The sequence below is a fragment of the Procambarus clarkii genome, chromosome 51 (assembly GCF_040958095.1).
Source record: "Procambarus clarkii isolate CNS0578487 chromosome 51, FALCON_Pclarkii_2.0, whole genome shotgun sequence".
NCBI classification, from domain to species: Eukaryota; Metazoa; Arthropoda; class Malacostraca; order Decapoda; family Cambaridae; genus Procambarus; species Procambarus clarkii.
Genome location: NC_091200.1, coordinates 13,704,253 through 13,721,679, shown reverse-complemented (window position 1 = coordinate 13,721,679; position 17,427 = coordinate 13,704,253). Strand labels below are relative to the sequence as shown.

At 40.9% G+C, this 17,427-nt stretch overlaps 1 protein-coding gene across 2 annotated transcripts in view; it reads right to left on the bottom strand.

Annotated features, from left to right (window-relative positions):
- MetRS (methionyl-tRNA synthetase 1) overlaps positions 1 to 17,427 on the bottom strand; it is a 118,169-nt gene that overhangs the window by 78,532 nt on the left and 22,210 nt on the right. Inside the window, exons 2-4 of one of the 2 annotated variants that reach the window (XM_069304035.1) lie at positions 15,920 to 16,093; positions 8,227 to 8,567; positions 3,485 to 3,645 (exon numbers count right to left, since the gene is read on the bottom strand). In XM_069304035.1, coding sequence (XP_069160136.1) covers positions 3,485 to 3,645; positions 8,227 to 8,428 — 363 coding nt within the window. In that variant the 5' untranslated portion in view covers positions 8,429 to 8,567; positions 15,920 to 16,093. The remainder of the gene's footprint in view (positions 1 to 3,484; positions 3,646 to 8,226; positions 8,568 to 15,919; positions 16,094 to 17,427) is intronic. The other variant, XM_045769157.2, reaches the window with a different exon arrangement.

The following is a 17,427-nucleotide window of genomic DNA, read 5'->3' as shown; positions in this document are numbered from 1 at the left end:
TTACGCTTTGTTGATCTTTTTTACCTACGGGCTCATAGAACATTCTATTGTGAACACATTGACACAAAAATGAATGACGTACATAGAATAATAATGTCAGGACAGTGAAATAAGTATAAACTTTCAAAGCGCCGTATCACACGTGTCGTCCCTTCACCGATACCGGGTAACAGTTTCACCACTTCCCACAGTCTTGCGGGTGGGCCGCGACCATTATTCTACGTTTATATTCATATCACCGTGTTGGGAATTTCATTGCGAGTCCATTGATACCAAAATTAACGCTGTAGGACAAGCGTGAAGGTGATAACAATCCCAAGAGTAAAAACATTTTGTTGCTGTTGATGCTCACGGCGAGTCATCTTCGTAGTTATTTATTTGGTGCTGGTATCCCTATACGTTTCGTGACTTTTTTTACTGATGGTCTTCTAGAGAATTTTATTGCGAACACGTTGGTACCAAAATGAAATACATAGCTCGAGAACTAAGGTCAGGAGAGTAAGAAGAGTATACACATTTTTGTTTTTACGCTTAAGCGACAAAAACGCCGCGCGCACATACCGCTTTTTTTTTTACCTTCGCCGGGCGCGCGAAAGTGTTAATATCAATCCAGTTAGCTTTCTACCGATATGGCCCTATCCGGACTGTAATCTGGAGAACTGAAGATTATTCCGTTTAAGAAAGTCTGGCATCAAGCAGTACTGTATTAATCACGTACGGCTGTGGCTTGAGGCGCGTGGTATATGTGGTGTTGGGGTGGGTGGTGTCAGGAGAGAGAGAGAAGAGTTGGGAAGGACTGCCTGGGGAATAAGGGGCATGTGGAGGGGCATATAATTACCAATAATTTTAGAACAATTCATCACAGTAAAAAAACAAAAGAAATATTAACTAATAATGTATTATAACAAATACAAGTTTCTTAAAAATAATTTGCACAGGCTGAAGTTTGCTCCTAAAATATTTAGAGTTTCTTCCGCCTGGCAGCCTACATAACGTGCCTGCCTGCCCCAAGTGGATCCGTCTAGGCCTGGTCAAGCTAAACAGCCCATGTGCTACTGACCTCAGTGTTATACCAGTGTGCCACGCCATTAGTGAAATATTTTCTTTAATAATGTTTTTGTTTTCATAGTAACTTTGGTCATTTTTTGGCCAAAACTATGTCTGGTAGCAGCATCAATTGTTCTGGAGGTGTTAAGAGGAAGAAGCTTACCCTAACAATTAAGGACAAGTTAAGTGTTACAGAACTCTGTGAAAGTGGCCGGTCGGCTGTGAGCATTGCCAAGTCTTTAATATAGACACTAGTACTGTTTCTGATACAAGGAAACAAAAAGCTGAATACATGAAATACATTTCAACCAGTGAAAGTGAAGGTGCAAGCACTAACTGAGGATGTGGTAGAAGAACTTTGAAGCCTTCAAAGCATGTACAGTTGGACGAGGCTGTGTACAAGTGGTTTGCTCAGCACCACACAGTTGGCATGACAATTCACGGTCCAGATATAAGAAATGATGTAAGCAGGTTCACAACCAGCCTTGAAATACAGGATTTCCAAGCTAGTGAAGGGTGGATTGCAAGGTTCAAAGGGAGGCACAATATTGTGAAGAGGAAAATTGTCGGTGAAAAATTGAGTGCAGATACAAGCAGTGTAGAACCACTTAAACATAAATTAAGAACATACATTTTGTCAAATAATTTATATATCCTTATCAATCTATAATGCTGATAAAACTGGGCTGTATTGGAGGAGTTTACCTGAAAAAACTCTAGCTATGAAGAGTAAGGCTTGTGTGCCAGTAATAAGGGCAGGCTGTCGGCCATTATGTGTGCCAATGTCGACGGCACAGACAGAATCACGTGTGCAACTGTTGGCAAATCAAAGAAACCAAGAGCCTTGCAACATTGCTTGGGCCAACTCCCTGTGAAATATTATAACTCAAAGAATGCACAGTTTACACAGGAGATCTTTCTTTTTTGCTTTCATGACATGTTCTGCAACGAAGTTCGTGACTATCAAGTTAAGAAAACTCAAAGTGAGGCCAAACAAAGTTCGGGCTTTGCTGTTGCTTGATAATGCGCCTGCCCACCCCAGAATTGACACTTTAACCTCACAAGATGGCAAGATAACATGTATGGCACTTCCTCCTAATACAACCTCTCTCATCCAGCCTATGGATCAGGGAGTTGTCTGTGCCACGAAGAGGTTGTACACCAAAAAGATGCTCAGCAGAGTTTTGGTGGTTTTGCCTCTTGAGGAAGATGTGAAACTCAGCGTGGATAACAGGGCTAAATGAACCCATAAGAATTTGAAGACCTATTCCATCAAGGAAGCAATCTATAATTGGGCCAAGGTGTGAAGTAAATAAAAGTAGATTTTAAAGAATTCCTGGAAAAAAATTCCTCACAAGTACAGTCAACAAGGAGGAAGATGAAGAAATGAATTTTGAAGGATTTACAGATGAAATCTATGGAATGTTCAGAAATGCTGGTGAAAATTTAGAGACAGGATGTGGTTGAATGGCTTGAAAGAGATGCTAATGGCCCAGGATGTGGTATGATGAGTGAAGAAGAGATTGTCCAGTCTGTTACTGGTGAGGCGGAGGATGACGACGGCAATGAGGAACCAACACCTCACAACACTAAATACAGTGTACTCATGTCCTAGGTTGATGGATTAATTCATTTTTCATCCAACTGTGCTAATCCAGAAGTTGGAAACATTTACTGTATCAGTATTTATTTATTTACATTTATCAGTACAGAACCAGAGCTGAACCAAATCATAAGAGGCCAATGAACACAGGAGGCAAGCTAAATTTGATTCTAATTTTGTAACAGCAGCAAGCCAAGAGCCTTCAACTGGTGAGGCTTCAGCAGCTGGCAGTCAAAACTAGAGGAGCCGTTTCATGATGTGAACAATGTAACCAGCAAAGGGTTCACTGATATCTGAACCCTGTATATAGCTTTCATCACAGTCAAGACCTTTCTATGATACATCATTAGCCCTGGTATAACCCATGTATAACAGCCACAACTGTTATACATGACAACCCACTCCGAGCAATAGATTTTTAACCAAGTTATCATGAGTCAAGCCTGGTCCAAGGCCAGGGATGTAGAACAACTCTCAGAACTGAAGCTCTTCAGCTTCAATAGGATAGGTAAAGTAAAAAAAAAAAAAAAATGCTGACATCACCTGACACAGTATAATGCCTACCAAGAAAATATAAATCATCTCCCACTGGTTCCAGCTAAGAAGCACAGCTTCCATTGTGAAAGCACTGTAATATGGAGGGGAGCCACATACACAAGGTGCTTGCAGTTTCACATAGATGAAAAGGAAAGAGGTCTATCCACGAACCACTGTCAAAATCCTGCTGACAGAAAATAGGGGTCATAAAATAATGCATAATACACCATCTGATTCCAAGTTAAGAGCTAGAATGAATGAAATCAGAAAGGGGCCATTAAACTGCAATTTGCTTACCTGGAGCTCGGTTGCTTCCCATTCGAGCCATTTTTCACAATCTTCAGAGACTACACATTCTTGCCTAGATGCATTAAGGAGAAAGAGAACAGCACTGTTTGCATGAAGGTGGAATGTAGTGTTACCCTCTCTCACTTCCAGCACTGCCCCTGAGGGTACACCTGTCAAAATTATTTTAATTACATGAAGAATTACCATAAGCAAGAGGAGTATTGCAAATTTCACACCGATATGAACAAAATACAGTATCCACTCGATTTAACTATCTAAATGGGGCTATACCTAGGTCATTAAATTCGGGATTCCACTAAATTCAGAGGTATTAAAATGTTGGCAAGTTTTTAGTTATATTCTGGAGGACAACAGGATGGATGGCAGATGGGTTGCTTGGCTGGTAGGAGAGCAGTGCAATTGGGTGGGCCAACAGGTAGAATGGATGGATAACTGACTGGGTGGCAGGCAGATGCAGGAGGAAGGCAGATGGGAATGGGGAAGGCTGGCAGGTGTGTGGGCAGGTGGACCGGATGGTTGTTTTATTATTTTCTACCACAGAAGTGGCCACACATCTTCGGCAGGTAAGTGGGCGGGAAGCCATCGGCCAGGCAGCCATCAGTCAGGCAGCCGGGTTTCAGGCAGGTTCAGGCTTACATAGGTTCAGACAGGTTCAGACAGCTGGGTTTCAGGCAGGTTCAGACTCGGGCAGGTCGTGCTCGGGCAGGTCGTGCTCAGGCAGGCGGGCGAGCAGGTGGCCAGGCAGGTGGGCGAGCGGCCAGCCAGGCAGGTGGGCGGGCGGCCAGCCAGGCAGGCAGGTGGGCGGGCGGCCAGGCAGGCAGGTGGGCGGGCGGCCAGGCAGGCAGGTGGGCGGGCGGCCAGCCAGGCAGGTGGGTGGGCGGGCGGCCAGCCAGGCGGGCAGGTAGGTGGGAGGGTGTGGCCAGACAGGCAGGTGGGTGAGAGGGTGTGGCCAGGCAGGCAGGTGGGTGAGACACCCGTCCTCTTAAAAATAACGTCACTTTTGGCTCGTATGCGCGCTATGGCCAAATTTGGACGTAATTTGAAATGAAATTGACTTACAAGTGACATTCTGTTCCGTTTTCTATTTGAGTCGTCCGGCGTACGCACAGAGGTTATGAGAGGACTCTTAAATTCACGTTTTTCATAACTTTTGAAACTTTATGAGAATTTCCTGCCCACCTAACCTATCAGAGGACCCTTAACTTACTGTTGTTGAAAAAAAAATCTCAAATTTATTTTCATTTTTTTTCATTTTCAAATTACGTCCAAATTCGGCCATACGGGCAAACGGCCAAAAGTGACGTTCTTTTTAAGAGGACAGGTTGGGGTGAGAGGGTATGGCCAGGCAGGCAAGTGGGTGAGAGGGTGTGGCCAGGCAGGCAGGTGAGCGGGTAGCCAAACAGGCAGGCATCTTAAGTTTTATCAACTGTGCCGTGCCTATTCTCAAGTTAAACAAAATTTCCTTCATTACAAACCTGCTTATAATACTGTACTATTAGCACTGTGCTCTGCCTTACCTTCATATCTGAACTAAAAAATCTCTAATACCCTTCGTCCTCTAGACATAAGGCTCGCCATTTGACAAACTAACACTTCGTAGTAATCTGATTCACACTGCTGCTCCTGCTTCTAATACTGGTGGTGACTACTCTTTCCCGCTTGTCTTGTCCTCTCTAATGCTTCGGGGAAACTGGCCATACACTAAATGACAAGAGTTAAGGAACACAAAAGAAATATTAAGTCTGCAGACACAAACAATGCTCTCTTCTGTCATGTTAAGGACTCTAATCATCCTATTGATTGATCTTCTTCTGAAATAATCTTTCCTGCCTCTACTCTTCACTGATGCCATCTTGTTGAATCGGCTCTGATACAGTATACAACATACCCAACATGAACCTTAGTCCTGGCTGTGTTGCTGTCGACTCTTCCCTTTCACAGTACAGACTCAAATGCTTTAACCTTCCTAACAAACATGACCTGACATATGCCTATCCCCTTCTTCTTTTCCTTATCCTCCTCTTATTCTTACCTATACTATTTCCTTCATCCCATTCATACCTTTCATCCTATTCTCAGCTTTAGCCTTACTCTTACCTCCTCCTCCTCCTAGGAATTACCTTCTCTTGCCTTCTCCTCATTTTACCACCACCACCTAGATATTACATTCTTTTCTTACCTGCTCCTCATCTTGCCGTATTTAATGCCTGTGCCTCATTCACTCCCATCATAATCGACTTGAAAATGGTCCAGAACAGACCGAAACTGATCGTCGTCTTTTCATCTTCTGGTGTGTGGTTTGGTCATCATACCTTCACCCACCGTATTGTGACTCATCGTCTGTATATGTTTTCCTTACTTTTTATAATTCAAAAAGTAAGGAATTATACTTACAAAATTATAATTATACAGGAACAATTTTGTTAGTACAGTGTACTGTCTTGATAAGTTCTATTAATATACATATTACCCTTAATATTAATCGGTCTTATAATAAATATCAAAGCCCAGTGCTGTATTAGCATCTGGTAATACAGCAGAATTGGCCTCATAACACAGTTCGGTAATGGTACACCCCTAGATTGAATTTTCTTTATTTTTTGCCCTAGTGTCAATATGATCCTGTGGGGATGTTTGAAAAGTTACCTGTGGTGCCAGTACAAAATGATGACTTACCCTGATTGCAAATAATCCTATCAATGAACTCGGTGGGATCTTACTTTAGTCCAGGGAATGACCAAGTGGAATAGCTCAGAAAAATCCTGTGTTGGGACAAAATCTACAGTATACAGCATGATATTTCAATACAGTACTGTACTAAAGCCTTTGACAAAGTGACTATTGTGTTATTGCACATAAAATGCATTCAAAAGGATTTTGAAGAAGCCATAAACAGTATGTCTAGGCATTCTGCACCAGGCCCTGATTCTTGGAACTCCATATTCATCAAGAACTGTAAAGAAAACACTATTGCAAGCCCTTCACATTCTTTGGAGACAAAGCCCAGCTACTGTACTGGCATTATCCCTGACATACTAAACACAGCAGAGATAGCACCACTCCATAAAGGAGGTAATAAGGCAGAGGCAAAAAATTACAGACCAATAGCACTAACATTGCACATCATAAAAATCTTTGAGTGCTAAGAAGTAAGATCACAAAATACATGGAATCACAGCATCTCCATAATCCCGGACAACATGGTTTCAGAACAGGGCGCACTTGCCTGTCACAGTTGCTGGACCACTATGACATGGCATTAGATGCCATGGAAGAAACAAAACGCTGATGTAATTTACACAGATTTTGCAAAAGCCTTTGACAAATGTGATCATGCCATGCTGTTATTGCACATAAAATGTGTTCAAAAGGAATTTCCAGAAAATAGGCAGATGGATCTACAATTCCCTAACAGAACAGAACGGATAATTGTCAATAAAATAAAATCCGGTCCATCAACCGTGAAGAGCTCAGTCCCCCAGGGTACTGTGCTTGCTCTATTACTTTTTCTCATCCTCATATTGGACATAGACAAAAACACAATTTATAGTACTGTATCATCCTTTACAGATGACACTAGGATTTTCATAAGAGTAGACAACATAAAGGACAAGGCAAACCTTTCAATCAGACGTAAATCAGGTCTTTCTATGGGCTACAGAAAATAATATAGTGTTTAACGAAGATAAGTTCCAGCTCATGCGCTATGGAAAAAAAGGAATATATAAAAACAGAAACCACATACAAAACTCATAACATAGAACGAAAAGGCAATGTAAAGGATTTGGGTGTACTCATGTCAGAAGACCTTACTTTCAAAGAACACAATAAAGTACCCATCACAACTGCAAGAAAAATGACAGATTGGATAACAAGAACTTTTCACACTAGAGATGCTATACCAATGATGATACTTTTTAAGATGCTAGTGCTCTCTAGAGTGGCGTACTGTTGCACAATGACAGCCCCTTTCAAAGCTGGAGAAATTGCTGACCTGGAGAGCATGCAGAGATCCTTTACTATCAGAATCCACTCAGTAAAACATCAAAACTACTGGGACCAACTAAAGAGCCTAAATCTGTATTCTCTTGAGCACAGGTGGGAGAGATACATAATAATTTATACACGGAAAATATTAGAGGGGCTGGTCCCAAACCTGCACACAGAAATAACATCACATGAGACCAGGAAGCATGGCAGGATGTGCAGAATACCCCCGTTGAAATGCAGAGGTGCAATAGGTACTCAGAGAAAACTCTATCAATATCAGAGGCCTGAGACTGTTCAACACGCTTCCACTACACTTAAGGGGCATAACTGACCGTCCCCTCACAGTATTCAAGAAAGAACTGGATAAGTACCTCCAAAGGATACCTGATCAACCAGACTGTGATTCATATGTCAGGCTGCAAGCAGCCACATCAAACAGCCTGGTTGACCAGTCCAGCAACGAGGAGGCCTAGTCGACGACCGGACCGCGGGGACGCTAAGCCCTGGAAACACTTCAAGGTAACTTCTATACTATACTATAATTTTGGTATACACTTTCACTCTTCAGTTGAGGAATTATAAATAATAATCTCTCTTTATATAACTCAATGCATGGAAATAAAATCTGGCTTCTCATTTACAGTACAGTACTTTACTAAATTTGCTTGATTCATAGGCTATGAAATTTAAGAATAACTACAAGTTTTGTTACAAATACAATAAGCAAACATAATACATACCCTTCTCTTCCACAATATTTACAACATTTCCTGATAATGCAGAAGCCACTAAAACTTTAAGCCCATTGGGATGCTCTTTTTGACATAAAAGTTTCATGGTACTGTAGTCTTGTTCTTGGTCTTTTACAACTGAATTACTAAAATATCTTAATCGGAAATACCAGTTTGGGTTTTGGCTTGATCTCTCATGTACCGTCAACATGGACTTACACAAGAGGTATTCATATCATGCACTTGATATACTGCCTTTATTAAGATGTGCTAAAATTTCCTTGCCATTGTATATTTGTCCAATTTCAAAGACTGCAGACTTGCCTTTTACTCCTTTCCATTTACAGTACCTGCATAGTAACAAAGAGGTGCATGAGTTGAACAGTGTATACAATAAATGATTATAAACATGAATGAATTTTGCTATTATAAAATTAAATACTGTAGATGCAATATGAACAGTAGAAAAAATTAATTTCCCAGTAATTGATCACTTTCTCTACATAGAGAAGGAAAATATGAGTTGTAGTGACAATGTTTCTATGGGGAGCCCTGTTGGTTCCTGAAGCTATCCAAATTGATATAGTACTTTATTAGTTTGGGATCATGAGTCACAGGAGTCCTTTTGTCTACCAGGAACCACTAGCCAGAACCTGGCCCTTCTCAGAGAGGCACAAGGAGCAATGGTCTATGAGCACTTTACATTTAAAGTACAGTACAGTAGAACCACGGTTTTCGAATGCCCCGGTTTTCAAATTATTCGGTACTCGAGCTCAATTGTTTTGAAAAATTTGACTTGGTACTCGAGGTTTGCCTCGGAGCTTGGAGTTTGCTTATACATGTACGGGTCCACCAAACGCATGGTGCATGGCGAGGAGCGCCTCAGTTTACCAGTGTCCTGCCCCAGTGATGACTGCACTTGAATTCTGTGAAGAATTTCATTGTTCTTGTGCTTTTTTGGTTTCTGAACATAAAAGTAATTATTATATCACACCGTGGGTCCCAAGAAAGTCAATGGTAAAGTTCTGACTTTCTGACGTTTCAACAGATCAGCTCGTAATATCATACAAGGAGAAGAGGAAAGAACACAGAACTATAACAGAACACTGGCACTATGCAGGATCAAGGATCCAAACACATACACCGTCTAGCCTAGCACCCTTACAAGGACAGCCAATATGCACACCAAAAAAACACAACAAGGTGTTTAATAGAGGTATCAATTATGCAATGAAAAGACTGTAAAAATGTCCCAAGAACTGTGAACTAGGGACACGAGTACATTCAAAATAATGAAGAGGAAGTAGGCAGCAAGAGGAAACATGACGCACATGAACTATTACAGATACAGAACGATGCCAAAGCATATAAAAGGGGTCAGTCAGGCATGGAATGACTGTCAATGAAGGAGCGGCCAGAGTGCATTGAAAGACTGTCAAGGAACGAGTGGCCAAGCAAGAAAAGATTCAGTCTCTGAACGAAAACAGGGCTAAGCCCCACAGTGAAACAAACAATAAATACGGAAATAGTAAGGCTACATTAATAATTATTACTTTCGCTCAGCGACAACTCAGCATTAAGTCCTCCGTTAAAAATAGAGGGAAGGACTCGGCATCGAGTCCTCCATTAAAATATTTGCAAAAATTTGGTTTTTATCCAATTTTGGGGGGATTGATTTTAAACTGCACACCGCCTTTGGGAGGCTATGTGGCACCCAGGTGGCTCGGCCCACACCGTAGGCCCACTGTTTACGATCCACTGTTGTGACTGGTGTCACCTCCCCTCTCGTCTCGAACATGTGAACATTTCGGCTATTTTCCTGAAGGGTTGACCCTTCAGGAAACGTTTTCCTGCTGCAGGTGGAGTGGATAAAACTAATGTTCAACCCATGTCATGCTCCACAAACAACACTGAATTGGTAAGTACAAAAAGTTTTAGTTTTTTATAGTTTATATTGTTGTTTATAATTCATTGTATTGTATTTGCAATATCGTTCTTCAATTTGCCCTTATGTGCATGTATCCATCTAAAGCATTCAATTAGAAAAATATTCATACCAAATTGAGCGCTGTATCATGAAAATTAATGTTAGTAACCGGAAAATATACTAAATATTTGTGGGTGGGAATTGGGGAGGTAGAGGGTGGGCTCCTAGGTGCTCCCTCGCGGGTAACACTTGGCACGTCTCCAACTTGTCGGCAGGTGGAGCGTGACCAGGTTTTTTTATTTTATATGCATATACTACTCTAGAGAATTCTATTGCGAGCCCATTGATACCAAAATAAAAGTCCTAGGACAAAAATTGAGGTGACCAAAGCGAAAAGAGCGTACACATTTTATCGTTCTTGTGCACTCCCGGATTACTCGCTCGCACTTTGTTTGCTGCGGGTGGTAAGTCAGGCTTTTGGAGTTTATATGCATTTACTCCTCTAGAGAATTCTATTGTGAACACATTGATATCAAATTGAATTATCTTAGGACAAGAATTGAGGTGACAAAGTTGAAAAGAGTATACACTTTTCAGAATTACTGCACGCTCCCGTGGAATGCCCAAACCCACCCGGGGTAGTGGGGAGGTCGTGCGCCCAGAGCGCCAAAGTGTTAACACTTTCGTCCGGTGACGACGCAGCGCTGCATCGTCCACTAAAATAATTGCCAAAAATCAAGTTTTTATCCGATTTTGGGGGGACTGGTTTTAAAATGCGCGCCTATCGTGATGGAACAACCTCAGTGCAGCAGGTAACTGTCAACAAGCCGAATGCAATCTGTGACTACAATACAAACATAAAAGGTGTTGATCACTTTGACCAAATGATCAAATATTATCACTTCACAAGGAAAACTCACAAATGGACGAAGAAAATGACCTATTTTGTGCAAATGGCTATCTACAATGCTTATGTGATGTACAACTACTACACAACAGATAGAAGGAAACTGACATTACTCTATTTCCATGAACAAGTCATTGCTGCACTATTGTTCTATAAGTCTAGTAAATGGCCTGAGGAAGATGATGACATCCCACATGCTGCTGATGTCAATGCCACTGAAGCCAATGTTGCAACACCAGGACCATAAACACCCAGACCTTCAACAGCAGGACCTTCAGGTGTGAGGCGCCCACTATTCACTTCACCTGAACCTGCAGACTTACCTTCATCGTCTGAGTCAGAAGACGAGGCTGTGATTATCCCTAGTGGTGCTTCTGCTACAACAAGACCCTGTATTGTGGATAATCCAGAACGCCTCAACAGAAAATTGTCCCATACCCAAGTAAAGATACAGAAGCGTCTGAGGTGTCGTGTGTGCAAAATGTCGGGTAAAAGGAAGGACACACACACACTGTAAGTGCAAGACGTGTAATGTGGCATTGTGTCCTGCACTATGCTACAGCAGATACCATCGAAAGAGAAAATTCTGGGCTGATAAGCAGTAATGCTTGCCCACCATCCACTCCACTAAACATTTGTGGGCAGGAATTGGGAGTGTAGCTGGAAGGCGTCTGGGCGCTCACTCGCGCCTAACGTGTGGCCCGTCTTCAACTCGTCGGCGGGTGGAGCGTGACCAGGTTTTTTATTTTATATGCTAATATTTCTCTAGAGAATTCTATTGCGAACCCATTGATACCAAAATGAAAGACCTAGGACGAAAATTGAGGTGACCAGAGTGAAAAGAGTGAACACATTTTATCGCTTTTGCGCACTCCTGGGTAACTCATTCGCACTTTCTCTGTTTGCTGCGGGTAATTAGCCGGGCTTTTGGAGTTTATATGCATTTAGTGCTATGGAGAATTCTATTGCGAACACAATGATACCAAATTTAATCTCGTAGGACAAGAATTGAGGTGACAAAGCTGGAGTATACACTTTTCAGAATTAACACGCGCTCCCTTGAAACGCTGGGACCCACTACGCACAGTTGAGGGGTGGAGCGCTGGGTGCGCTAAAGTGTAACACTCATCTGTCTCATGGCAGAACTGTAATAGCACTAGAGATCTGTCATGTGGACGATAAACTAATGATCATAAATGCATATAGTCCACCGCAAAGCAGCACATGGTCAAAGGAGGAGCGAGATAGTAAACGAGAAGGTCTTATAACAATAATGAGAGAGATCATAGCGAGAGCGGATAACGATAGATCACGACTGTTGATAGTCGGTGACTTCAACTTGAAATCTATAGCTGGGAAGCATATGAAGCTAAAACAGAAGATTTTTGGACCTGCAAATTTGTAGACCTCATCCTGGAAACATTCTTGTATCAACATGTTAAACAAGCTACGAGGATGAGGGAAGGGGACGTTCCCTCCATGCTAGATTTGATATTTACCAGGAAGGAGGAAGAAATATTTGACATTCAGTACCTTCCTCCCTTGGATAAGAGTGACCATGTCTTTTTGGGAATAAAGTATGCAATGCGTTATAATCTGGAAGAAAATAAGAAGGTTGATGCAATTTAAAATTCTGACTTTAGGAGAGGACATTATGGCAACCTTAGAAAAAATTTTACCGAGTATACAGTAATTGGACAGACTTGTTGCTAGGCAAGGAAGTGAATGAGATGTATGTCAAGTTTTGTGAAATATATGATAAAGGGACAAAAAAATTTATACCAAAACAGAGATGCAGAACTAGGAAACAGGACTGGTTCAACAGAAATTGCGAAAGGGCCAGAGACCAAAAGACACAAAAATGGAATTAATACAGGAAGAGGCCAAACCCCAAACATACCAGCAATACAAAGATGCGAGAAACAACAACACAGCAGTGAGGAGAGAGGCAGAAAGAAATTTTGAAAAAGGGATTGCAGACAAATGTAAAACAGAACCAGGTCTATTCTATAAATTCATAAACAACAAACTGAAGGTAAAGGATAATATTTAGAGGTTGAAAATGGGAAATAGATTCACAGAAAATGAAAAGGAAATGTGTGAAACACTAAACAAAAAGTTCCAAAGTGTGCTTGTACAAAATGAAATCTTCAGGGAACCAGACACAATAAGAATCCCAGAGAACAACATTGAGCACATAGGTGTGTCTAGAGACAAAGTGCAAAAAATGCTCAAGGAGCTAAATAAGAACAAAGCAGTTGGTCCAGATGGAGTTTCACCATGGGTTCTGAGAGAATGTGCACCTGAGCTCAGCATTCCACTTCAACTGATTTTTCAGGCATCCCTGTTTACAGGAATTGTAGCTGATGTGTGGAAAAAGGCTAACATAGTTCCAATCTACAAAAGTGGAAGCAGGGAAGACCCCCTTAATTATAAACCTGTATCATTGACAAGTGTAATAGTCAAAATATTGGAAAAAATAATTAAAACTAAATGGGTAGAACACCTGGAGGAAAACGATATAATATCAGACAGACAGTATGGTTTTCGATCTGAAAGATCCTGTATAATGAACTTACTTAGTTTTTATGATCGAGCCACAGAGATTTTACAGGAAAGAGATGGTTGAGTTGACTGCATCTATCTGGACCTAAAAAAGGCTTTGGACAGAGTTCCCCATAAGAGGTTGTTCTGGAAACTGGAACATATTGGAGGGGTGACAGGTAAGCTAACATGGATGAAAAATTTCCTATCTGACAGAAAAATGAGGGCCGTAATCAGAGGCAAGGTATCGGATTGGAGGAATGTCACGAGTGGAGTACCACAGGGTTCAGTTCTTGCACCGGTAATGTTCATTGTCTACATAAACGATCTACCAGTGGGAATACAGAATTATATGAACATGTTTGCTGATGATGCTAAGATAATAGGAAAGATAAGAAACCTAGATGATTGTTATGCCCTTCAAGAAGACCTGGACAAAATAAGTATATGGAGCAACACTTGGCAAATGGAATTTAATGTGAATAAATGCCATGCTATGGAATGTGGAACTGGAGAACATAGACCCCACACAACCTATAAATTATGTGAGAAATCTTTAAAGAATTCTGACAAAGAAAGGGATCTAGGGGTGGTTCTTGATAGAAAACTGTCACCTGAGAACCACATTAAGAACATTGTGCGAGGAGCCTATGCTACACTTTCTAACTTCAGAATTGCTTTTAAATACAGTACATGGATAGAGAAATACTAAAGAAATTGTTCACGACTTTTGTTAGACCAAAGCTGGAATATGCAGCGGTTGTATGGTGCCCATATCTTAAGAAGCACATCAACAAACTGGAAAAGGTGCAACGACATGCCACTAAGTGGCTCCCAGAACTGAAGGACAAGAGCTACGAGGAGAGGTTAGAGGCATTAAATATGCAAAAACTAGAATATAGAAGAAAAAGAGGCGATATGATCACTATTTTCAAAATAGTAACAGGAATCGATAAAACTGATAGGGAAGAATTCCCGAGACCCGGAACTTCAAGAACAAGAGGTCATAGATTTAAACTAATGAAACAAAGCTGCCAGAGAAATATTAGAAAATTCACTTTTGTAAACAGAGTGGTAGACGGTTGGAACAAGTTAGGTGAGGTGGTGGTGGAGACCAAAACCGTCGGTAATTTCAAAGCATTATATGACAGAGTGCTGGGGAGACGGGACACCACAAACGTAGCTCTCATCCTGTAACTACACTTAGGTAATTACAGTGAGGCTACCTCGATTCTCTCCCTCGCTCCCTCACCACAATTACTCCTCCCACAATACTACGCACAGTGCTTATTATCACCACAATCCTGCTGTTATCACAATACTGGTGACTAAATCCTGTAATTACATAACTGACCACAAGTTTATTTTGTAAAGCAACCTAAGAAGTCGTTTGAAGATTTCTAGACGGACGAAATAATGCTGTGGTGCTGTGGCTAGCGCTGTGAACATTGTGAACAGCATAGAATCATTAATATTTGAACATTGTACACAGTCATTGTCACACTCAGGCTCTTCTGTAATACTATCATAGCTAAATAATACAAGTTATATATATATTTTGACATTATTAGGCGATGCTGTGGTCACAAGCTGAACAGCAGTGCTGTGCGCTCATGCTGCATGTGCAAGCCTTGATTGCTCACTCACTACTGAGGCTTTCACACCCGGGAATGTGGGCCACAATTTTTTTTAAACATGGCATCTGTTTACAAGAGCCCTGAGGAAGGTGATGTGAACCCCATGTAGCCGCGGGAGTTTTGAATGGAACGTGAAAAATACAAATACCCAGAGGCGCGTAGCGCACCCCAGACGTGGGCCTGCAGGCGCATCGCGCAATTAAAGGGTTAAATAACAAATAAAAAAAAACACAGTTGAAACAATTTGAAAAATGGACAAATGCCATAAATATTCGTTTAGTGTTTGTCGGGTAGGCTACTTCATTATTGAGAAATAAATGAAAAATACAAAATAAATGGAACACATTTGAAACACAGAAAGATTGTCAAAATGGAGCAGCCTACCCTATAAACACTGAACAAACCTTTTTGACATTTGTACTGTTTTCAAAACTTTTCATTTTTTAATTTTTTCTATATAAGAAACATGGAGCAGCCTACCTGACAAACACCGAATGAACCTTTTGCTATACAAAAAATGAAAAAAAAAATTGAACAAATTTGAAGAAAGAAAAATGTCATAAAGGTTTGTTCAGTGTTTGTAAGGTAGGCTGCTCCATTATTTAAAACATCGAATATCATATTGATGTTTTTTGGTGGCAGAACGGATTACAGTGGCACCTCGACATACAAGGTGCCCCTACTTACGATACTTTCGAGTTACGATGTAAATTTCATTGAAAAATGCAGCTCGACATCCAATGGTGTCGTCGACTTCCGATATTTGTTGGTACACGTTCGGGTCGACCGAGCGCGTGGTTCCCGGTCACGCAGCCGACCTGCCTCAGTTTACTACAGCTGCCCGCTTAGTGACGATCGCGCCTATAAGAAATTCCGCTTTTGTGGTGATTTTTTGCATTTTGAACATTAAAGTAATTATTATATATCACACCATGAGTCCCAGGAAAGTCAGTGGTAAGACTCAACATATGAAAACCCTTGTAAGGATAACCATAGAGCAGAAACAAGAGTACAGAATGTCTCTTCCTCAACAATTAAGAAAATGTGTGCAACATGGGAAGAATTGCAAACCTTTGCTGAAACGACTCGCCCAAATCAAGCTGCAGTAGGTCATTGCCTTAACCTATTCAATGACACTGATGCATCATTACAGACAAATGTTAAAACGAAGGGAAAAACAAATGTCTCTTGACAAATTTGTAACGAGACAAACAAGCACTGAACCACAACCAGGTCCTAGTGGTATTCAGGCAAAACGTAGGAGAGTACCCCAGAGAAAACATAACCGCCTGATGTGATAATATAAGGGGACTCCCCTTCCAAACAGTAACAACTCTCCTCCTCCCCCCTCATCACCATCTTCCATATACCATCAAGAGCCCTCCATAAAGGAAAGAGAAACTTTGGTACAGTACTGTATTGTAGTTAGAAAAAACATTGTATTCAGTATAAAATGTATTTGTATGTTAATTTAATATTTTGGAGGGTGGGGAACGGATTAATTCAATTCCCTTTATATCTTATGGGAAAAATCGCTTCGACTTACGATATTTTGACTTGCGATCCATCTCTGGGAACGGATTAGCATCATAAGTCAAGGCCCCATTGTATTTCTATTTACATTCTTTTCAATCGGGAACTTCGTTTTGAATGACGTCAGTTTCACATGACGACTAAGGAGCCAGAACAGATTAAAGTCGTTATTCGAGGTTCCACTGTATTTATATAATAAAATGTGTGAACCATCGCTGTACTCAAAATTATTGTGTTCACATTAGTGATTCAATTATGATGTTCATAAAACAAACAAACAAAAATAGTTTCGCTATTATTACACTATATACACATGTTATATACGTATACGTATCTGCATGTTTTGTTCACCATAACGAACCACTAAGTTGGTATTTTAAGTCAAAAAGCAACGAAGAGTGGCCTTCACTCACCAGCCAGTCAGCCACTCACCACTACTTGTTGGAAATTTCCAACGGTTATTTTCATCCCTAATACAACAGGATGTATTTCCTGTATTAGGCTTCATACACATCTAATGTTCATTTAATAATCCTTAATACAACAGGATGTATTTCCTGTATTAAGAGTAATAATTGACTAACACTACTAATATGTAGTTTAGTATTGTAGAATTTACTGTATTAGGTTGTGGAACATCATGTAATTTCTCCTAGAATTGT